We start from the raw sequence: 22312 nt of genomic DNA, 5'->3' as shown, positions 1-22312 counted from the left end.
ACACGATACAGGTGCAGGTACGGTGGTGGTGGGTAGGTACATACTTGCAAAACGGCTCTATCTGCGTGCGTGTCCCTCCTGTTCTAATACCGCCGAAAGAAGAGACATACACACCGCCCCTTCGCGACCGAAAATGCAGCGAGCCGAGCGATCCGCGGGAGCGCATAGGACCAGGTGCGCGTGATAGACTTTGGCGTTCAAGTCCTCCCGGCAGCTTGTCCCTCGTCCTCGTCGTCTTGGACCTCTGCCTCACGCGCCTGTGCAAAGAAGATGCGTGCCGTCCCGCTGCCAACGTTCCTGATGCTATATGTGTTGCCTGTACATTATGCGTTAGCAAAGTGTGATGGCCGACCCTCATTTCCGCCAATCAGCGACTCAAGACACGCCAAACAAAGGCCTTGATAATGGCAACGGGCAAAACGTGACAGGCGTCCAAACGGCGCGCACGGCGGGTTGATGACAAGTGCCAGATCCCAAGCGTGTATTTTGGGATCGCAAGAAAGAATGCAAAGTGTAAATGGAGAAGGGAAACGCAAGGACGGGGAACCGAAGAGGGGTCATCATGCACCACGCCGCGCGCTGTAGCCGCCACGCAGCGGATGGGCACGAAAACGCACGAACGACAGCTTGTGAACCATCGGTTAAGCATGTGGATCGCATCGCACCGCGTCAATTGTTCCACGGCAGGCGCGGAAAAGGCAACCCATGCATCGGTCAAACGCCACAGGCCTGCAGGCAACGAGAAGAGGAGTTGCTCGCTTGCCCCGGCCCCCAAGCAGTACAACGTTGCGGGACAAGGGCTGCGCGCAACGCATGCGGGAAGACAAACGATGCGGGTGCAACAGGCAGTATCCCAACAGTGTTGAGAGCATAAAGTGACCGCTGTCGTACAAGAGTATGGATGCGCAGAGATTGCAGATCAAGGACGCATTCATCCGCGGTGTAAGGAAAATGCAGGCATCGGACGATGAATGGAGGTTGGGGAGCTGGGGGGTGAAGAAAAGCAACATACCTCGAGGAACTTGCCAGATGCCACCCTTGTGAACAACAAACTCGTTCACATGTACTTTGACTTCGACTGTCCCATATTGCACGTTGAACAGCATGTGCATCATCCGCGAGTTCTTTGTGCGCTTCATCTGATCTGCCGCAAGCTCAAGCATGCCCCAGTTGAAGAAGTAGCCAGCTGAATCCATCTTTCGGTACTTGAAGGAGCCGTCTGCGACTTCAATTGGGTCAATGCCTTTCTCAGACCATGCAATGACTAGAGTCTGATTAGCATACATGGCCATTCACCACAGATTTGTCGTAAACTTACTTCCTTCCTCAACATTTGGCTTTGTAAGCTCTGTGATCGGGTCGTAGTCTTTGTAGTTACCAAACAGAACTCCATCCTCCCTTTCCCATGGCTCTAATTCGACTTCTTCTTCCTCGACAGAAGTCAAAGTCCGCTTCTTCGCCTTCGTGCCTGTACGGTAGCTCGATCTCTTTCGCTCGGGCTCGGGATCTTGGTTCTTTACGATGGCCGTCATACTGCCGTCAACGTCGTAGTTGATGCTCTCGTTCTTCCAGAAGTCGATGGGAGCAACTCGGTGTCTGCCTGTTCGCCCCACACGAGCCACAGCCTGAGGATCAAGTTCGCGAAAGACTGAAAGATGCCTGCCACGCCCATATCTTGAACCTGCCGATGCTGTGGACATCTGTTCCACGTCTTTTTTGCTAAGAGGGTTGCCCCATGCGTTCACCAGCTTGCCAGTCCCATCATCATTTTGAGCAGTCTTCTCCTTCGCTTGTTCTTGTGTAGTTTTATCTTTCTTCTGCGCGCCCACTTTCTTCTTTGGCTCTTCAGTGGCTTTCGGTTTTTGCGTAGGCTTCGTAGGCTTTTTGAATCCATCTTCTGATTTTTGCTTGGCGGCGGAGGTCTTTGAAGCGGCTCCTTGGCCATCAGGCTGTTTTTCAAAGGCTGGCTGAGCACGTGGAGGTCGACCTCTGCGCTTTACAACAGGCGCTGGCTCGTTAGTTTGCTCAGCTGCTTCCATGGAGATATCAGCTGGAGCTTCCGTGACGCTCGGTTCCAACTCAGACATGTCCGAAACGCGCTGAGATCGCCGTGGCTGCGGAGCTGTAGCGGATGCACCTTTCTTCCCCTTCTTCTGCACATCTGAAGCTTGCGCTGAAGCAGCACCCCTCTTTTGTAATGAGGCTGAGTCATTCGCCTGTTCAGTGGGTTCAAGGGCATCGCTTTTCCGCTTTCGACCCCTCTTGCTTGGTTGTTGGACAGGTTCAGGCGCTTCCTCGGCTTCTTCTGTGACTATTAGATCCTCTATCAGATTCTCTGTGACTTCCACTCCAGTGGTCGCATCATCTCCAACGTGGGCAGCGAAGCTCTCTTCTTCCATAACTTCCATGACTTCCGAGTTTTCATTCGCTGCAATCTCCTCCTGCACCATGCTCTCTTCTAGCATATCGCCTTCCTCGGGAAGTGGTGAGCCTTCATCTTCGGGGATATCGTATACAGAAGAAACGCCGTTGCGCTTCGCTCGGCGCGCGCCAGATCCGTTGAACGCTGAGTTGTCCTGTAGGCTGGATTCGTCCTGTTCGAAATCGAGCCGTCGGGCGATGGGAAGGTTTGCAGGGCGAATAGGACTGGAAAGGCCGACTGAGCTGCCCCTCGGTGCCATGGACGACTGTCGGCGCGGCGACGAACCAAGCGCAGTTTTCTTTGGCGACCGCGATCTGGGCGGAGGAAGATGTGTTCGCGGGTTGCGCAGAATCTGGTGGGCTGTGGTGAATTCTGGGATAGAGCCTATGCCGCAGTTAGCAGCTATGCTTTGTTGTCTTGCGCGTTTGCTGGTATTGTGCAGGCTCTATAAATGTACATACTCTCCTGGATATCCATAGATTCAGACGCGGTCACAGTCCCGCTACGCTTAGGCGGGGACTTTTCCGGCGACGAGAAGACACCAGAGAGCGCTTCGAGACCATGCTCATCGTACACACCGCGATCTGCAAGTGTTATGCCCGTCTTTCTGTGACCTGTGTCAATGTAGGCACTGCTTCATGCGATAGATAGTGAACATACCTTCCCTGTACGCCCACATCGTAGAAGATATTCTCGCGATTTTCGCGTTTTCGTTGAGGTGCCATACTCCTTGTGTATCAAATGTGCTCTGTACGCGTGCGCTGGATTGAATGGCGCGTGGATGTGGTTGCGCGCGGCCGTTCGAGGACGTTGATCGCTTGTTGTTTGGGTTTCGCGCGGGATGTAAACGAGCCAACTGCGGCATTTGGGCTTGGCACTGCCACCACCCCACTGCTCCAGAGATGGTGTCACCCCGACACAGCTCTAAGAAAAAAAGGTGAAGGATATTCGCAGAGGACATGCTTTTCCCGTGACAGGTATTTCAAACAGTCTTTTCACCTTGTATCTGTGTGCTGTGGAGCTGCTCCTCGACGTCATCTTGGGTGACTATTCTCTGGACACTGCATGTGACTTGGATCCTTTTCTGAGCACATAAATGGCCCGCCTACCATACCAACATTCATAAGCTAGTTTAGCGCAGGTCATCACGGTGCATGCAGGGGAATGTCACAATATAAGGTGAGGAGCCCACCCGATGGTGGGAACTTTTCAGGATTTCCTTGTATCTGGTTGCTACTTCGCTCCAGCCATTACAGCCCAAAGACCAACGTCAGCAACCAAAAAGAAACCTCCCTGTCCTACAGTCGCAGTCTACGCGCAGACTAATCGCTACTCCCATTCATTGCTCGCCTAGAGGTTTCCGCTCTCCTCTGCACCCACATTGTATCTCACCAAATGCAAAAATCTCCCTGGATCGAGACCTATTCCGCTAACCAACTCTCTTGACAGTTTCAGCCAACTTCGGAAAAAGTACCCAAGTCCAATCATGCCCGGCCGATGATATGCTTTTCGTGTAAGCGTCGAAAAAGCGGCAGCTAGCCGCAGAATGAGAAAATATACAAGAAAAGGAATCGTAATCGTGTCCATGGGTCATTAAATCGTGGGCGCAATCTCTCACAATCGAACATGCCGTTATCGCAAACGTTTGAATGAAGGCGATCCGTTGCATCGAAACTCGTTCCAGATCAAAGACACCGACGGGATCCGGACACAGAGCTCTAGTTGGGGCACGCGCTCTGAACGTGGCCAGGCTGCTTGCAGCGGTAGCAGACGCGCTCAGACGATGTCTCCTGGGGGCAGTCGCGCGACAAGTGGCCGACCTCACCGCCTAGCAAACGTTAGGTTCATCCTCAAAAGATCATGTTGATAGTGTCTCGGGTTACTCACAGTTGTAGCACTTCTGGCCCTGGGTGCAGTCACGGCTCATGTGGCCAAAGCCGCCGCATGAGTAGCAGGTAGTCTGGCGCGCTCCACCGTAGCCACCCTGGCCGCCACCGTATCCTCCACGGCCACCGTATCCACCCTGTTGTTGACCGCCGTAGCCGCCGCCCTGGGAGCAGTTGCGGGCAATGTGACCCTGTTGGCCGCACTTGTAGCACTCTTGGCCACCGGAACCGCCACCACGGCCGCCCATCTGCGCACCGCCGTCCTTGGTGCACTCGCGGGAGATGTGGCCGGTACCGCCGCAACGGTAGCACGTCTTCTCAGCCTGGGGAGATGTGCACTCGCGGCTGACGTGGCCCTTCTCGCCGCAGTTGTAGCAGGTAGGAGTTCCCTTGGTAGGGCACTCAGCAGCGCGGTGAGAGTTGTCGCCACCTAGAATAGTGTAAGCCAGAGCGCGCGGTCTGTAAGATGTGTAGAAAGCGGCGTGTGGTGGGCGAGCATAGGACACAAAGGCCAGAGTCGCGAAAGTTGCAGCGCTTCCATGGCCGAATGCTGTAATGATCCCGAGCAAGTGCCCTAGATCTCAACTACTCGGATCCTGACTCAACACCCTGACCTCACACTAGTGTGAGATCTCAGGGTTCAAGAATCGCCGATAGGCTATGCAGAATTGCCTTGCAGAGTTGCGATTCTCCGAGTTGAGCGACAGGACAGAGAGAAGTGTTTACTTACAGTTGTAGCAACCACGGCCACCGGCAGCAGGAGCAGGAGCTTGGTAATCCATCGTTTGAGGGTTTTGAAAAGACCTTGTGGGTTGTTAGATTGTGGGCCTTTAATATGGCCACCAGGCCTATCAGACAGCACTTACCGTAAGGTGTCGTTCGATAAGGGAGTGACTTTGAGTGAAGAAACCGTCGTCGTCTGGTTGGAGAAGTAAGAACCAACACCAATTAATCAAACTTTCAGAAGCTGTGAGTCTGGAATGGAGGAGGAACGAGGGGCAAGGCAGGATGGGGGGGGGAAAATATCTGCCTACGGTTGTGGTTGCGCTAGTTCGCTTAGATCTGTCCAGGCCTGGCTAGTCCCACCGTTGTTTTTACCCTGACGTAGAGTACTGGCGGTCGATTGATTCTTCACTGGAATGAAGGCAGCCAGGTGAAGGGCAACAGGCAAGGTGATGGCCCGGCAAGAGTCTGGCCATCTTGCCCGTGCGCCAATAGCAGTTCTGCTGGAGTTTGGCGGTGTTGGCAGAGGACAGCGAGTTCTAGTCTTCAATGACGTCATTTATAAATTGCCTCGCTTGAACAGCGGTCTCCTGCAGATCTCGAGATACGAGATCCGTCTAGCCGGACAAAGTGCGAACGTGCGACTGGAACCTGTCATGCGCACGTGGCCGCTGCAATCGAAACAACAACCTTTTGAGACATTTACATCGTGACTCCAGCGTCTACAGCAATTCGTGGCCGGTCGAACTACCTGCACTGGCAAACTAACAGCACAAGAAAATTACTTTTTGGTTTCTTTCGTTCGATTCGCTCTAGATCCAGGCCTGGTCATATGTTCATCTTCGATCACGATCTACCTCGGGCAACCTCTGACTTGTTTCTGGCCTCAAACAATGCTTCACACAAGGCTGCTAGCTATAGGGACTAACTATAGCCAACCATGGAAGGTTGCAGGATTTGTTGGGCAATGGAGCTTTGTAATTAGCACTAGCAGCTTCATATGGTCGAGTTGTTGTTGATGATGATGATGATGATGATGATGATGATCAGAGCAGCAAGAGCTCTCGAAGACTCGAACTGTGGAGAAAATCTCAGATATCTAAAACACTTATCATAAGCCAATATTCCCATTCTAAATTAAATATGCTCAGTCTGCTCATATGAGAATGCAGGACAGAGCTCGATCTGTGACAGACTATTAAGATAGCTAGAACCGATAAGGAGCAGTCAGTATTTACAAATGAGGTAGTGAAAATCCTAGGACCTAGATGCATTCGCGAGGATTCATAGATACCTATCGATCTCGTCTGCACAATTCATAATTCTACCAGACTTTATATACTTTGACATGGACACGAATCGATAGCGGTAAAACTGGCGCGTCGCCGTTCAATTCAGTATTCACAGACCGAAAGCGGCTAGCGCCATCACGACGTCATCACTTCTGATGCTCCTGGTACCTGCATCATCATCCACAGCTTACATTCACCAATTCCATATCGTCTAGAATCTCAAAGGGAATGCTACCCAACTTACTACGCTTATCTAGGAAGCCACATGCACTGTTCTGGTACTCTTTGCATGGATCAGCATCTTGTCGTGCACCCATCGCCATCTCAGTCTTGGCTGCCAAACTCCATATGGCCTCAAGCATGATGAGCCCCTTGAAACGAAAGGCTGATGGAACGAAAAGTCCTCCAGCCAAGGCTAAGAAAGCGAAAATTACGGTGCCACAGTATCATTTGACGCCATCAAGACACAATGAATCGGGTGAAATTGTGTGGCCTGCGCGACAGGAGCAAATTGAACGTGCTAGAGAGATAATCAGAAGATGGTAAGTGCTAATCATTTGAAGACCAGCATTTGAACAATGAAATAACTGATCACTACTAGTGCTGACGCACGCAAGCCGACCGTCGTATTGCCAGACAAGGACGCCGATGGACTGTCTTCTGGGGCCATATTGTTCCATACCTTGACTATGTTGGGTCTTCCAGCTGATTCGATTACTATTTACTTCCCACCAAAAGGTTCTAATGTGCATGACGACATCACGAAAGAGACCATTGCTACCATGTCTCCTTCCTACATTTTTGTACTTGACCAAGGCAGTAGAAAATCTCCTCCCATCATTGATACACCACATCAGTGTCTCATTATAGATCATCACTTCGCAGATGAAGGTGGTTTCCCCCAAGGCGCCGATTACGTTACAGCGCATGACTGTCCACCGGTTGCAACAAGTGCACTATTGACATTCAACATTTGTCTGCCGTTGCATCCAGATTTGAAGGACAAGATTTCATGGCTGGCTGCATTGGGTACGCACGGCGATCTAGGCAGTACGATCAAGTGGGAGCCCCCGTTTCCAGACCTTACTGCAATATTCAAACAGCATCCGAAGAAAGCCATCAATGAAGCAGTCGCACTCGTGAATGCACCCAGACGATCAGCAGCATACAATGTCAGGGACGCTTGGGACGCGGTGATAGATGCAGGAGGCCCAAAATCTATCCTCGAGGATACGAAGCTGCACAAAGCATCATCTGAAGTCCGCTACGAAACGGAGCGATGCACGCATACCGCACCGAAGTTTTCAGCTGATGCCACTATTGCTGTGTTGACCATATCCTCGGCGGCACAAATCCATCCCGTTATTGCGACTCGCTGGGCAGGTCATCTCAAGTCGAACAAATTGGAGGTAGTCATGTGCGCGAATGAAGGTTATTTGCCAGACAAGGTCCACTTCTCTTGTCGCGTCGCTAGGGTGGCTCGAGGAAGGGAAGACGGTCAGAAGGTCGATATTATCAAGAAGCTCGAAAATATCGTAGTAGATGACCAAGGTCTAAGAAAAAGACTTGGAGAGAGCTTTGCGCGTGGACACAAGGAAGCTAGTGGTGGAATCGTAGGCAAGCAGGAATGGGAAGAACTTAAGAAGCTTATGGGACTTGACGATAGTGCAACAAAGAAGAAGAAGTTGGAGACCGTTGCGAAGAAGCCAAAAACTTCACAAAAGAATACACTGTCGAACTACTTTGGCAAGTCTGCGAAGGTTAAGGATGCTTGAGGCTTGAGGCTTGACAAGTTTCGAAATAATCCCAAGTTCTATCCTAAGCGATGGACGGTCACGGAGCTTCTATACCTGAAAGCCGCTTTACAAGGACCTAGACTTGAGCATTATAATCCCTGCGCTATAGATTTTGTGATCTGTTACATGGGCTCGTCGATTCGATGAAATTTTCCTCCTTGAAGGTCGAATTTCTCCTATGGATCAGGACCAAGGCACCACAAAAGTAAATGTGGAAATTCCGGAAATATAATCTCGGTTCGCGTCACACCACATCCTCCATGTTACTGTGTGCTTGCGCCACATGTCTTATTTGTTCGGCTATATGACTAGGATGCCGGTTGATTTCTAGCACGTCGATATGACTGAAGAGACGATCTCAAAAAGGATCCCCATGGCCAGAATAATGATGCTTCTCTGGATAGAATCAAGAAGCCTGCAGAACATTACTGTATGTATTGAGAGCTCCCATAAGCCTGCCAATCGGGTGTTGATGCAGGCATTTTGTCGTCATATTAATCGAATCAAGTGACCATGGCAATCTATCCGCTTCATTTGCCAGGGCATCAGTGCATTCGAGACCGCTAATTCATGTGACACCCGACCCAGATTCGAGATGCCGTTCCGAATACGGAGATCTGGGGAACGCCTACATATACCTGTAATCTCCCTGCGAATGATGGGGTTGCACACAGATGGTTGTCAAGGATATCCTGATGACCTGCGCGTTACACTGCTTTCTCGGAGAGGCTTGAAACAAGCTTTGCAATTTATATATGTGAAATGGCCCACTCATCGCAAAGCTGGCCTGAAATGGATGATTCGAAGTGCAGATCAGATGGCAATTTCATGGTATGGCGGGCCGGTTCCACAAACTCGCTGTCAGATCGATAACCGGTTTGCGAGCACGAGTATCTTGAAGGTATAAAGTCTGAGAATCGCCATCATCAATGTTGCAGTACAACGGAGATCACTCGCTCTTGTACGTCATCACCTCCTACTGAGCATCATACAGGCCTATCCATCATGAAGGCCGGTCTCATTCTCCTCACTGCTGCAGCTTCCGTCTCCGCCCACTCAACATGGCAAGATCTGTGGGTCGGAAGTGAAGACAAGGCGACCAGCTGCACACGCACAGTTGCAAACAATAATCCCATCTCAAGTCTCACGAGCGCAGACATGTTCTGCGGTATCGGACCAGCAAAGTCTAGTGGAGTGTGTGAAGTCGCTGGTATGTCTACGTAGCCCTGAAAGTTGATCACTCAATGATACTAACATCTCGATAGCCGGATCTGCGCTCACAGTTGAGATGCACGCCCAACCTGGTGACCGCAAGTGTACTCAGCCTGCTATCGGTGGTAATCACTACGGACCCGTCCTCATCTACATGGCCAAGGTCGCAGACGCAAAGACCGCAACCTCAGGCTCCTTCTTCAAAGTTGCAGAAGACGGCTACACAGGCACAACCGCCTCATGGGGTACCGAGATTCTCAATGCCAATTGCGGAAAGCGAGCTTTCACCGTTCCCAAGAACATTGCCTCAGGCGATTATCTGGTTCGCGCAGAGGCTATTGCGCTACATGCGGGTGCTGGTAACCCCCAGCCATATGTTTCGTGTTTCCAGGTCAAGGTCACTGGTGGAGGTAGTGCGAACCCCACGGGTGTCAGCTTCCCAGGTGGCTACAAGATTAGCGACCCGTTGTTCACCAAGTCAATCTACGACTCGAGTTTCAAGTACGTTAGCCCAGGCCCTGCGGTATACACTGGTTAAACTCTGGTATGATTAGGTTCTGGGGAACAGCAAATGTTTGGGCTGAGTTTGTTTTAATGTACATAGATCGAATCAACATTGAATCTACTATTACATGGGTGTCCCCATGATGTGATTTGGATGGTTTTCCTCGCTTCATTCACCTTCCTGCTCACAAACGCAGCTACCACTCTCCATCCCACCCATCTTCCTCTTTGTAGACTTCCTATATCGAGCAACAATGAGGTAGCGCGTCAGATTTGCCAGAGTGAATGTTAACCTGTCACAGTTGAGCTACAATGTAACTTTCACAGCTCACCGAACAGAACTGACTAGGCTGTTCCTATGCACAAGTGCAAACGCATTGTACTCCACACATAGTCAAAAGGCCTAAGACATTGTACATGCGATTCACAAGGTCAGGTACTTGGCCTTATATCTTTGTTTGTCCTCTAAGCTCTTCGATCCAACCGCACTCAATGTTTGTCTCAAACTCGCCTCGATCACCTAAAGACAATTTCAAAACAAAATCATCAACCAACATGTCATCACAAGTTGGATCTTATCCCGATGATTTGTCTTTGAAATCACATGGAAATCTTGCTTTAAGTATTCTCCAATCCTCGCAAGGCGCAAGGATGAACGAAGATATCTTTCGAGGTGATGCTGATGATGATTTACAGACCAATTCAGACTCTCTCTTTGCAACTGAGGCAAGTGATTTGTCCCCACCACTTTCAGACCCGTTGGAGGTTGACTACACTGTCACTCCACAGGACGCGAACGACAATGACGAGGAGTTTGGCGAATTCGTTTCAGCATCGACTGACCCTTTTAAGCAGCCCGTTTTCTCCACTGTAGACAACGATGATGAGGCTCAATCACTTCTCACCATTGACTCGGACTCTGGCGTTGAGTTCGGGGAAATCGCAGGTACGGGAATCGTCCCTCCAGTCCTTGCTCGCCTAGAAAATTCGACACGCCGCATTCGCCAAGCAGGCAAGAACGTACAATATAAATGGCGGATTCTTCAGGGCATACAGCTTTCAAAAATCGAGTTCAAGGCTCAGCCTGCTGTTGTTTGTGAATCCCCTGCCCCGACGACTGCTCTTGAAGAGTTGGCGGAATTTGCCAGAGTAGCTGCAACTACCACTGAGGTTATCAAGCAACAGAAGGCTAATCATTCTGCGGTTGAGGCTGTTTCTTTGGACTGGGTTGTCCGGCCTGTATGCTTTGGGATGCCGCTTTTCACAGAGATTCCGAAGGAGCTCATCCGTGATCTTGAAGATTATATGGAGGCTGAGCGTGCTGCTTGGAGCGACTTCGCGGTCTGAGATCATAATCATCTGAAGGCTTGAGCAATTACGTTCACCATCATGTATTCCTGCAGGTAAGCTGTAGTAGGTGAGTTTGCAGTCGGCTTGCATTTTCCATCGGAATCTTTGAACGGCTCTTATAGCTTCCACAGGAAGCATTTCATAATAGTAAAGGACAAAATTTGCATTGTTTCTTCATATTTGTTTTGTTGTTCTTAGTGGTGAAAACAAGTAATGTCAGGATAATGTACGTCAGGAATCAGTAAAGCTTTATGTGCAAGTGATCGTGTGAAATCTGTGTAAAATATATAAAGAGGTGTGTTTTAAAGTTATGACGTAGCAGCTTTTCTAGCAGCACAATCCAGTCCAGAGTCGCCTTACCTGCCTCCGGGTAGATTCCGTTTCGCGCAGCCACGCCCGTTCCCTGGCATTTACCTGCAGGCTGCCGTATATGTGAGCATGTGAGAATTGGGTAGGAGGTGAATCGAGTTCTTCACCAAAGCCATGCCTATATTGATATGTAGCCCATGTCTTGTTTTAGATACGTCGATTCTCTAACATGCCTTGGTCTCGATGACATGCCCACTCAGATCAGACTACAGGGCCCACGATCGAACTATGAGTTTTCTGGAAGCTCTCAGAAGAAGTGGGTTATTCGTGCCTGACGATCATGATTACCGCAAGATAGGGCACCTCTCCTACCTATGCATGCTACCTGGAAACAATGCCATCCAAGACGTAAAAGTTCGAATTTAAAACCTTCAGTGTCCCTCCTGAGCATGGCCGGACTACGCTCTTTGGCAAACCGCTAAGCAATGTCTTGTTCTGCCGAGCTGCGGTCCAATTCCGGCTTGTTGTGTTACCCGCCTCGGCATGATGTTACCCGCAGCCATCTTATCTTCGTGAGGCTACCTCCACAGTTTCACACTGCGCCGGATGGGCTCCATGTGGTAATCCGTTTTTCCCCCAGCAACGATATAATGAAAGACGAATCAAATCACACGGTGGACGACCCATGTAAGCGGAAACTGTTATATCTCCGCACGCCTTACCCCACGGGGGGCTGATCCACGGTAGCTCAACCACTAAACGTCATCAAGCATCTTCATTGTGGGGATGGTTGAGCGCTAACAAATTGTGTTGTGCATCGTAGGATGCCGTTACATCGATAGAAGAACGTTTTTCATAAGATCTGGCGTGACGCACCCCAAGCTTCATTTGCTCATCACGTTCTTTTCCAGAGAAACTTAAACTTAACTGGCATTCTGTTGCAGGCATTGGAACTTGGCTGATATCACATGCGAACCGAATCATTGAGCATTGGTCCTTCAACATGAAGAGGTTCTACGGCCTGCGCGGCCTCAAACTCAATATCGCCATTGCCGTGGTGGCAGGCACTGATTTCGCGCTGTTCGGATATGGTGAGCATTTGCTATCTATATACATGACAATTGCTAATGTGGATATAGATCAGGGCGTAATGGGGGGGCTCCTCACCCTGCCATCGTTTCTCAAATACTTTCCTGAGATCGATACTATAAATCCCCCTGCAGGATCTTCCTCAAGCCATGCCGCAACAATACAGGCAATTACTGGTTAGTTTAAGATACATGAGTAGAAACCACAAGTCGTGACTAAAATTTGTAATAGTTGGCGCATACACGCTGGGATGCTTCTTTGGCGCAGTAGCTACTATTTGGCTGGGCAACATCTTGGGACGCAAACGCACAATCTTTTATGGCTCGGTCATTATGATTATCGGTGCTATTCTCCAGACAGCATCGTATGGACTGCCCCAGCTTATTGTTGGGCGATGGATCACAGGCTTCGGAAACGGTATGAACACGAGCACAGTGCCTACATGGCAATCTGAGACATCAAAGCCGCATCGCAGAGGCCAGATGGTGATGATCGAGGGCTCACTCATCGTCTTCGGTGTCATGCTCAGTTATTGGCTTGACCTTGGATTTTCCTTCCTCGAACCAAGCAGTATCGCCTGGCGCTTCCCAATCGCCTTCCAAATCATACTTGCCTTCGTTGTCATCGCTTTGATCCCAGGACTTCCTGAAAGTCCTCGTTGGCTGGTATTGAAAGGTCGCAATGATGAAGCCCTCATTGTTCTCGCTGCGCTGAGTGATTTACCGCCTGAAGACAAGAAGATCCAAGCAGAGTTTCAGGCGGTGAAGGATGTCGCCCTTGAAATGTCAAAGGGTGGCTTCCGAGATTGTTTAAAGATGAACCGCAATCGTAATCTCCACCGTACGACGCTGGCATACGTCAATCAGATGTTCCAACAGGTACGTGACCCAACAGTTACTCTCTTTAGTTATGCACTAATTATGCCCCAAGATAAGTGGAATCAACTTGGTCACCTATTATGCGGCAACTATATTCGAAAACTCGATCGGGTTGTCACCTTTCCTCAGTCGGCTCCTATCAGCTTGTAACGGTACGGAGTACTGGATCGCATCATGGGTCGCCATTTTCACGATCGAGAAATTTGGTCGCCGTTCTTTGATGATTTTCGGCGCCGCAGGCATGTCCATGTCTATGGCTGTTCTCGCAGGGGCGACGTCGAACATTGGCAATAAAAGCTTGGGTCTGCTTGCTGTGAGTACTCTTCTGATGATATCAAGAGCGCGCATCTAACAACCTTCAGACGGTCTTCTTATTCGTTTTCAACTCATTCTTCGCAGTCGGATGGCTAGGCATGACATGGTTGTATCCTGCAGAGATCACGCCGCTATCAATCCGTGCGCCTGCAAATGCTATCTCCACGACCGGTACGTAAAACACGCGTGGAAGACTTACATTATATATGAGCTGACGTTGGAACCTCCTAGCCAACTGGGCCTTCAACTTCATGGTTGTCATGATCACGCCACCGGCCTTCGCAAACATTGGATACAAGACATACATTATTTTTGCGGTCATCAACGCTGCCATGGTTCCCAGTGTATACTTTTTCTTCCCAGAAACTGCATACCGCAGTCTCGAAGAAATGGATGAGATTTTCCATAGGACGACTAACCCTTTCAACGTCGTCAAGATCGCGCATGATCTGCCCCACCGCTATGACAAACGTGGTGAGCTTCTAGTTGACTACGGGGACACTGAAGCTGCGCATGACGCAGAGAGGAGACGAAGCTCTGTTACCGGTGCGGAAGTCAGGCGCCCAACAGGTGGCGTGATTGTTGGGGAATCAGAGAAAGGTGCAGAGTACCTCGAGCATGAGCAAAATGGCAATAGTCATGCCCGCTAATGCGAATGCTCTCGTGGCTATGGAGGTTCTATGTGAGCAGATTAATCTGAAACGAAGATTCTTGCATCTCAATTACATGGTTTTTTGATGTGGTACTTAGAAGGACTCTAGCATCTTGGATTGTCGCCCTACGAAATTAAGAATTGAGCTTGCGACACGCGGTGCAGAAAGACACGAAACCGATTAAAGATGAACGTGCACTGTCATTACGCCACTTGAAGACTCTAAACTATCGTACGGCCAGCCACAGTCATTGGTAGTATATCGATGTACTGTACATACACAGTACTTGCACTATTTTGCCTAGACGAAGTGCCAAAATATCAGACAGAATATGTGCACTCGCCCCAAACATATCCAATTAATCAAACACCGTGTTTAGTTCTTCATCACAGGCTCAAGCAAGCTACTAGTCCTTTTCCAAATACTTAAGAGGTCTGATGGTCAAACAAACAACAGTAATCTTCTTAGACGGCCGTGTCATAGCTTCTACCAAAATATTATGCTTACTCTTCTATATTGCAGCAAGGGAATTTTTTTCCCAGCAATTACTTGATACATGCATAATACTATAACCTTCAATAGATATCTTGCTGTACTATACGAGGTATCTAGGCTCGCTAAGGTTCATGTGGACGCCTAAATAGACGGTAAGTCAGCCTATCCAGTTAGGAATGGGTGAGTGCATGGATTATGATAGTCAACATTGGTACTTCGGCTATTATTCGTGCTTTAATTCGGCCCGTTAATTACACTTTTGCAGCTCGAAGAGCTATGCTTAATGGCGACGCAGAAAATGCAGATGTTGGCAGTGAATTCCGAAGCGTTTTCGGGCATATCGATGTGTGGCGTGTTGGACAGGAGGTACTTCTGCATACGGTATCTTCGTTGTTCGCCGCCGCTAGAATCCATTCATGCAGGGCCAAACCCAGGACTTCGGTCTCAAGAGCAATATGGCGTGCAAATATGCTCCCATGAAAATTCGACAGCAGAACAGCCCTCGATTTGGTGCGGCCCTATGAGATCAAATCAGATGCCGAGGAGACGGTAATATCGCTCACAGCAAGTCAATGGATTCCATACACTACTCCCTTTACAAATCTCTGGTAAAGTTAATCATGAATGAGGCCATGATAACGCGGCTAAACTGAAGAAAGAACTAGGTTTGACTCTGGAAGAACAGCAAGTCGAGTCATTGCCGGCCGGCACACCTACCTCTCAACGTAAAGCTTAGTAGTGACGCAACCAGAACAAACCCACAGTATAGACAAGGGATAAGGGCTACAAGACCATTCTCAAAATGACGCAGCTCAGGGCCATGGGCAAGTGAAGCTGCATCCTCATGAAACGGAGATGGTATTGGAGGAGAGTCTTGTGGTAGCGAATCAAGTGGAGAAGGAGCTGCGACACCAATGCGATACAATGGTAATCAGCAGGAGTAGGTTAAGGTCATCGATTCAGTCAACTCTGAAGACGAGGAGGCAACTGCCAGCAGAGGTTCTAATGACCGAGATAGACTCCCGCCGGTACGATAGCGTGGAATACAAGGTCAGCCGATCTGGACGACAGATTACAAGGACTCAGTTTCGCATTGTGTTGGGAGGCGGCACAGCACTGATACCATTACCGTCATGGTAGTTTAAGTACACCGTCCTCATCATGCAGAGTCTCGCGGGCACCTCTGTGTCACATACATAGCCGAGTTCATCATCAGATTTTTGCTGAGTAAAAGTACATGCCTTCATATGGGTTCCACGAATAGAGTCATACCAGGAGTGTCAAACACTGCCTTCAATCTTGGGCCTTCAGCTGGTCATGCTGCGGGTCGCCTAGACTTGCCAATTCCTTTCAACAGGCTGAGTAGTGCTCAATACGTCTGGCCGTCGGAGCCATCCCGAAGCGTCTTTTGTACATACTCTCGTGGATGTAGCGGATGCATGTAATACGAGGGAATTGAAATTCCAGTATCTCTCTTCATCTACCCTGAACTTCAGTACCTAGGTATTTTGCACCCGTCTGCATGCCAATGTTTGTTAAGACTGGCACCAGGCTGAACTAATGCAACGTATGACGTACCGTAAGCAAGGATGAGCTTCCAGACCAGTTTGTTTTCAAGGATTCTGCTCAACATCAATCTGCCAAGTCTAGCCTTTGCATTGCTTGGAGATTTCGCAAGCAATAGTAATCAAGAACAATTAGTAGCTGTGGGTTCGGTACGAGATGCCTTGTTGGTTTCTCCACACAGCTTCATCAGCCTCCTCTTCTCTATTATCCTAAAATCTTGTGGTACTTCGCTTTTTGGTCTTACTGATGTGTATAACAAGTATCAGTAGCGAGTCTACTCCTGAGTGAAATAATATTTTTGACAAAAGATTTTGATTTGAGAAAGACAAACACGTCAAAAGATTCATATCAGCTCGATAGTCGATTCCCGACCTTAAAATCTGGCATGGAATTAACATTTGATAGATCAACTCTTTCCAACGCTCCCCACAATCACAAACAGGAAGAGTGAATCGATGAAAACGAGTATTATTCATCTACTAATACTATGGAGCTCCTGAAACCCGAGTCTTCATGCCGGTGGCCATACTGGCTTCTTCTGTTCTTCAATGGGAATGCAGCGATCCCAGCCAGCTCCGCTTTTAACGCCTTCGTAAGTGTCACAGCATCCGGGCTATTTGTCCAGTGGTTAGCATCAGAACTCAGAGATGGACGTCCAACCGAGCATGACGTCTGGCGCAAGAATCGTGAAACTCGACTTACAGTATCCTGAGAGTTAGGACCCAAGTAGTTGCAGCACAGCTTGTAATCTCCCCACAGGGTTTCGTGTGGGAAGGTAACGGCGATGTCAAGGTCGTTGTAACGGTCGCAGTAGTTGGTCTCATCAATCTGACGCTGCTCGATAGCGGCGGCGCTAGAGACAATAAGGAGAGAGGAGAGGACGGCTAGGACGTTGAACTGCATGGTGATAATGGATAATAGGTTTTCGGTAGGCCAAAAGATGTTCTTGACGAAAGATGATTGTAAGTGATGATAAAAGTAGTGTGAGGGTAGACTTGGTCCTTTATGTAGAAGTCTCCATACTCACGTCCCCAGAGTTGAACCAGAGCTGTCCATGGACCTAGTCCCAAATTGGTCGGTGTACCTGCTCCTGATCGATCATATAGCTTCTGTTTGAATTAATATTGTTTCACGACTTAGACATCACCTGTCTCCGTCATGTAACTTCGATTCACGTACCGCTACTACGCCAATTTGGTAGGCTTGGTCCGCTTCCCAGGTACTGACCCTGGCTAGTGTATACTGTGTAAAGTGATGAGTAACTCGACACATGGGTGAACAGGAGTGGATACTCGACCAATGGTCAGCTTGTAATAGATACGCCAGTTTTTTACAGCTCTTACATAAGTTTGTTGAAAAATGATCTGTATGACTACACACACTAGCATTGGTCAGAAGCAGTCGGCCCTTCATCCTTGCTCGTGCCGCCCACCAAAATACAATACCCGGTAACAGGCACCAGGAAGCCGCTGACCTACCGGTACAATACTCGAAGGGAATCAGGAGAGTGGGGCCAAACGGTCCGAAGTGGAAATGCTCGGATAACGGTATCGTTGCCGAACAAGGCAGGCGTGCAGCGCCACTGCGGAGTATAAATGTCCGATACAAATGGCAAAGGTCAATATATTGACAGGGTACGACAAGGCATAGTACCACCAGGTACTTTACAAATGGGCAAATACGGTACTCGCGCATGTACTACGCAAACTAGTGAACTCTGCTCAGAAGCTTAACCATAGCACCCGTCCTGTCGAGGTGGTGGCTGTGTCCGGAGAACACCTCCTGATTAAGCTTAGCCGGATAGTTACACGAGGGCAATATCCGTTGTTCAATTCTTATAAATGAATTACTCAATGCTCGCGTATTTTGTCTCCTCTTCGCCAAGCAATGTGGCGAATGCTGCGGTCAAGTCAGTCCTAGTCCCAGTACCAGTCTACCTAGAGTACGCTACGCTACGGTACCTCTGACAACAGGCTAGGGATTGAGCATGCGAATGGATTGGATCTTGAATTTGGTACATTCGATGTCAAAAAAATGGAACAATCTTGGCATGTTGAAACGCTGGATCGCGCTAGGTTGGTCTTTAAACCGCTCGCCAGAAAAGCGGTTCGACCGCGATAATGTGTTGATTCCAAAACGAGAAAATATGGTAGATACTAACCTCTGTCTGCCGTTTCAGCGTTAACTGCCATGTATTACGGGTTACGAGCTTCTCGTACGTGCAAAGCAGCATTTCAGTAGTACGCTATAGACTCATTCCTACCAACACTTGTGTATGTAAGTAGTACTGTAAGAACTGATGGGAAAGAGGAAACAAGATGATAGTAGGAGGCTATGTACCTTGACTAATTGCCAGTTTTAAATGTGCGCACTAAGCCTATCGCAGACCGAATCTGGCCAAGATGACGTACTGCGTAATTCCGTGCATGTGTCTAATTCACATCATCGATTTGTAGGAGCAGTTGGCCAATCTCTTTTTGTTTTTTCTTCAAACAGTTACTCTAGCGCGTAACATATTGTGAGCCATACACCGACTCTTTCGCATTGGCATAATTAAGTATCTCTGTGAGTTCATGATGCCTCTAGTTCCTATAGTTCATTGCGAACTAGCGTCGCATCTCTTATAGTATGTTGGTATCTCTCTTAAATACGTTGTATTTAGCTTGTGCTCGTAGAGGTCGATCCTCATGACAACACCCATGCTTAGGTAACATTCACCCCAGCACGCTTCCAACGTAACTAACCTCACCCGTGGCAATCACATGATCTATTGGTATCCACTCTAAAAGTCTCCAGGCGCAATAGTAATGTATTGATATCTTGAAAGAGGTTCCTCTGCAACATGTGAAGATTTCTACGATCTTTAGCTCGCCACACTGGTAGTTTGCACTCCTGTGCCTGCCAATGCTGACGACTAACGACCTCGGGAGCGCCACACCAACGTCTTGGACTCTTAGCTTGACACCGTAACCTCAATATCTCCTTTGAAATACCGAGCACTTGGGCTCATTCCACGCCATTTAACGTATATCTTGATTTGTTATCACTGCGTTGGGTTGAACATGAAGTTTTGCCTAGATTTGCCGAGGCTCCTCGATGCACGTTCTGATCACGGAGCCTCATGACGTCTTCATTGGATATTTCTGATTCCGTCATCTTAAGGAAGACGCCATTGAGGGTGCTTAGAAAGAGTCCAAGCAAGTATATAAATATCATTTATTTCCAAGGTTTCGTTTGTTCTCAGAACGCTCCTCAGAACGTTACATATATCATTAATATATCGACTGCGCTGAATCGCCGACAGAATACTCCACTAGTTACTTTGCTTAAACTCAAATAACTCCACATTTATACTCCACCGGCCTTCCTTTACCATGGCGCCCCGACGATACGAATCGGAGAAGAAGGATGTCTCAGTATTGGGCAAACCCCTCGATTTCGTCTTCTCTAAGAAGACTGCGCAGAACCGATTCTTGAAGGGTGCCATGACTGAGAGACTTTCTTCATGGGATGCCAAGAACCTTGAAGCTCGTGGTGTTCCCTCAAAAAACCTCATCAATGTATACCGACGATGGGGAGAAGGCCAATTCGGTGTAATCCTTACTGGTAACATCATGATCGAATACGACCACCTCGAAGCTGCTGGTAATCCCATCATTCCCCGCGGATCACCCTACGAGGGCGAGCGATTCGAAAACTTCAGGGAGCTTGCGGCGCAAGCGAAGCGGCACGGCTCTCTGATTGTTGGCCAAGTCAGTCATCCCGGTCGCCAGGTCGCAGACGTTATTCAAAAGAATCCCATTTCTGCATCAGACATACAACTAGAGGGCAATGTCATGGGTATGACTTTCGCAAAGCCCCGTGCTGCCACTGAAGAAGACATTAAGAACGTTGTGGAAGGCTTTGCACACGCCGCAGAGTACTTGGAGAAGGCGGGATACGACGGCATACAACTTCACGGTGCTCATGGTTACCTGCTGGCTCAATTTTTGTCACCTACCACCAACCGACGTACCGACAAGTACGGAGGATCTCCTGAGAATCGCGTTCGTATCATCACTGAGATTGGCCAAGAGGTTCGCCGCCGCACATCTGAAAATTTCCTATTGGGCATCAAGCTCAATTCCGTGGAGTTTCAGGAGAAGGGCTTCAACACGCAAGAAGCCGCGATCATCTGCAAGATCCTTGAGGAGAACACCTTTGACTTTGTTGAATTGTCTGGAGGGACTTACGAGCAGCCCGCGTTTGGGCACAAGCGTGAATCCACCAAGAAGCGCGAGGCCTTCTTCCTCGAATTTGCAGAGAAGATTACACCTTCGCTTTCAAAGACCCGTACCTATGTTACTGGTGGATTCAAGACTGCATCAGCAATGGCTGATGCCCTCAATACCGTCGACGGTGTCGGTCTCGCCCGCCCTATAACTCTTGAACCGGAGCTGCCCCGTCAGATCATCAACGGTGAAGTGCATGCCGCTATCGATCAGCTTACAGATGACAATGACTTTGGAATCACCAATATTGCAGCCGGTACACAGATCCGACAGCTGGGTAAGGACCAGCAGCCCATTGATCTCAGCGACGAGAAGAACTTTGAAGCTTTTCAGAAGGATGTTGCAACATGGAGTAAGAAGCTTGCAGAAGACAAGATTGGAAGCGAGTATGGTTATGTAGATATTGAAAGTATCCCTGCTGTTCCTTATGGAAGCTCAGCACCCACTTCGTAGATTTCAGTAATAGATCTTTCAGGTACGACATGAATGAAGTTGGTCTAAAACAATCGCAATGTAGAGTACAGTCAAAGCATTTTGTATGCATGATCAATGAATTCCCACGTTACGCGAATATTTTTGATCGTTCATCTCTGCTTTGATCTTCCCGTACCCACTTTTCTATGTTTACCATCTCGCTCTCAAGGCTATTATGCGCGCACAAATCAAGCTGGCGACTGTAGCATAGTATAGGTAATTGACAGTAACCGCGAAGCCTATAAGCACAATTTTGGCAAGAAGGGATTTCAGTAATTTGATGAAACTGAGACGAACTAGTATAAACGCTATTATTATGAATAATATCAATATATTGTGCAAGTGAGGGATTGGTTGGCTCGGTTATTTTCTAAAGGCATAGGTTTAAGGGTATTTTCTTCTTCTTGCTATGAGCTCCCACTCACTTTTGACTCATGTTTCAAAGGACAAGTTGAATATGACAAAACATGATTTTGTATGCAGCGTAGACACGGCATTTTGACGTCATTAGGCGTCACCCATGCAATTGAGTACATCTCATCGGCCATGAAAGACGACATTGACCAACCACAGGAGTGCAATGTAATTAGACTTCAAGATTTCACATTGAGGCATGTTACCATCTTTATCCAATTACTAGCCCTGCATCTACAACCTGCCGGACAGCTCATCCTCCACAAGTTATCAAAGCCTTGTGTGAGCAATTGAGGTTAGGCAGGAGAAGACACCACTACGTGTATTAATGCACGCATCAATCTGGTCTGCGACTTATTTCGCACCCGCAATAATAAAAGATTAACTATAATAGACATTCACTCTAGGAAAACAGTAGCTGCATGTTCTCTGTATCTGCAAGGGGATATTATATCGAATGTAGATGAGGTCAGTCTCAGTGTCAACACATCGCTGCCTATAACACTAAATACTGACTTCGCTCTGTGTTAGCAAGGCATGATCTCCACAAATTAACTGTTGACAATAAATAGCTGCTTTATTAGAGTATCTCCTAAAGATATAATGTGCAGCAAAAAAATCTTAATACAACGACATATGGTAAATTTTAAATTGTAGTTTACT

The 22312-nt window shown here is 48.4% G+C and overlaps 9 protein-coding genes across 9 annotated transcripts; 5 read left to right on the top strand and 4 right to left on the bottom strand.

Annotated features, from left to right (window-relative positions):
• Positions 1–197: 197 nt before the first annotated feature.
• IAQ61_008105 (uncharacterized protein) lies at positions 198–3147 on the bottom strand (the record flags this gene model as incomplete). Its single annotated transcript, XM_003840377.2, has 5 exons — positions 198–316; positions 1013–1264; positions 1319–2806; positions 2884–3029; positions 3083–3147. 5 exons carry the CDS (start codon positions 3145–3147, stop codon positions 198–200), a joined length of 2070 nt encoding a protein of 689 aa, XP_003840425.2.
• A 275-nt stretch (positions 3148–3422) lies between these two features.
• On the bottom strand, positions 3423–5337 carry IAQ61_008104 (uncharacterized protein). The gene is made up of 4 exons (XM_003840378.2): positions 5175–5337; positions 5039–5112; positions 4310–4738; positions 3423–4250 (listed from the first exon to the last, which is right to left on the bottom strand). Exons 2-4 carry the CDS (start codon positions 5088–5090, stop codon positions 4141–4143), a joined length of 591 nt encoding a protein of 196 aa, XP_003840426.1. The 5' UTR covers positions 5091–5112; positions 5175–5337; the 3' UTR covers positions 3423–4140.
• A 1-nt stretch (position 5338) lies between these two features.
• IAQ61_008103 (uncharacterized protein) lies at positions 5339–5590 on the bottom strand (the record flags this gene model as incomplete). Its single annotated transcript, XM_066097844.1, has 1 exon — positions 5339–5590. One exon carries the CDS (start codon positions 5588–5590, stop codon positions 5339–5341), a length of 252 nt encoding a protein of 83 aa, XP_065952341.1.
• Positions 5591–6509: 919 nt separating this feature from the next.
• Positions 6510–8098, top strand: IAQ61_008102 (uncharacterized protein; the record flags this gene model as incomplete). Its single annotated transcript, XM_003840379.2, has 2 exons — positions 6510–6865; positions 6925–8098. Coding segments are annotated over 2 exons (1530 nt in total), but the record flags the coding sequence as incomplete, so codon positions are not given.
• Positions 8099–9124: 1026 nt separating this feature from the next.
• On the top strand, positions 9125–9869 carry IAQ61_008101 (uncharacterized protein; the record flags this gene model as incomplete). Its single annotated transcript, XM_066097843.1, has 2 exons — positions 9125–9329; positions 9403–9869. The coding sequence occupies 2 exons, from the start codon at positions 9125–9127 to the stop codon at positions 9867–9869; spliced, it is 672 nt and encodes a 223-aa protein (XP_065952340.1).
• A 521-nt stretch (positions 9870–10390) lies between these two features.
• On the top strand, positions 10391–11182 carry IAQ61_008100 (uncharacterized protein; the record flags this gene model as incomplete). The annotated part of the gene is made up of 1 exon (XM_003840381.2): positions 10391–11182. The coding sequence occupies one exon, from the start codon at positions 10391–10393 to the stop codon at positions 11180–11182; it is 792 nt and encodes a 263-aa protein (XP_003840429.2).
• A 1315-nt stretch (positions 11183–12497) lies between these two features.
• IAQ61_008099 (uncharacterized protein) lies at positions 12498–14426 on the top strand (the record flags this gene model as incomplete). The annotated part of the gene is made up of 6 exons (XM_003840382.2): positions 12498–12585; positions 12634–12759; positions 12815–13461; positions 13514–13774; positions 13824–13947; positions 14008–14426. The coding sequence occupies 6 exons, from the start codon at positions 12498–12500 to the stop codon at positions 14424–14426; spliced, it is 1665 nt and encodes a 554-aa protein (XP_003840430.2).
• A 2532-nt stretch (positions 14427–16958) lies between these two features.
• On the bottom strand, positions 16959–17393 carry IAQ61_008098 (uncharacterized protein; the record flags this gene model as incomplete). Its single annotated transcript, XM_066097842.1, has 1 exon — positions 16959–17393. The coding sequence occupies one exon, from the start codon at positions 17391–17393 to the stop codon at positions 16959–16961; it is 435 nt and encodes a 144-aa protein (XP_065952339.1).
• A 2471-nt stretch (positions 17394–19864) lies between these two features.
• On the top strand, positions 19865–21214 carry IAQ61_008097 (uncharacterized protein; the record flags this gene model as incomplete). Its single annotated transcript, XM_003840384.1, has 1 exon — positions 19865–21214. The coding sequence occupies one exon, from the start codon at positions 19865–19867 to the stop codon at positions 21212–21214; it is 1350 nt and encodes a 449-aa protein (XP_003840432.1).
• Between the last annotated feature and the right edge of the window lie 1098 nt (positions 21215–22312).

Source organism: Plenodomus lingam, assembly GCF_022343315.1.
Source record: "Plenodomus lingam strain CAN1 chromosome Unknown contig_3, whole genome shotgun sequence".
Lineage (NCBI taxonomy): Eukaryota > Fungi > Ascomycota > Dothideomycetes > Pleosporales > Leptosphaeriaceae > Plenodomus > Plenodomus lingam.
This window is presented reverse-complemented; position numbering and strand designations above follow the sequence as displayed.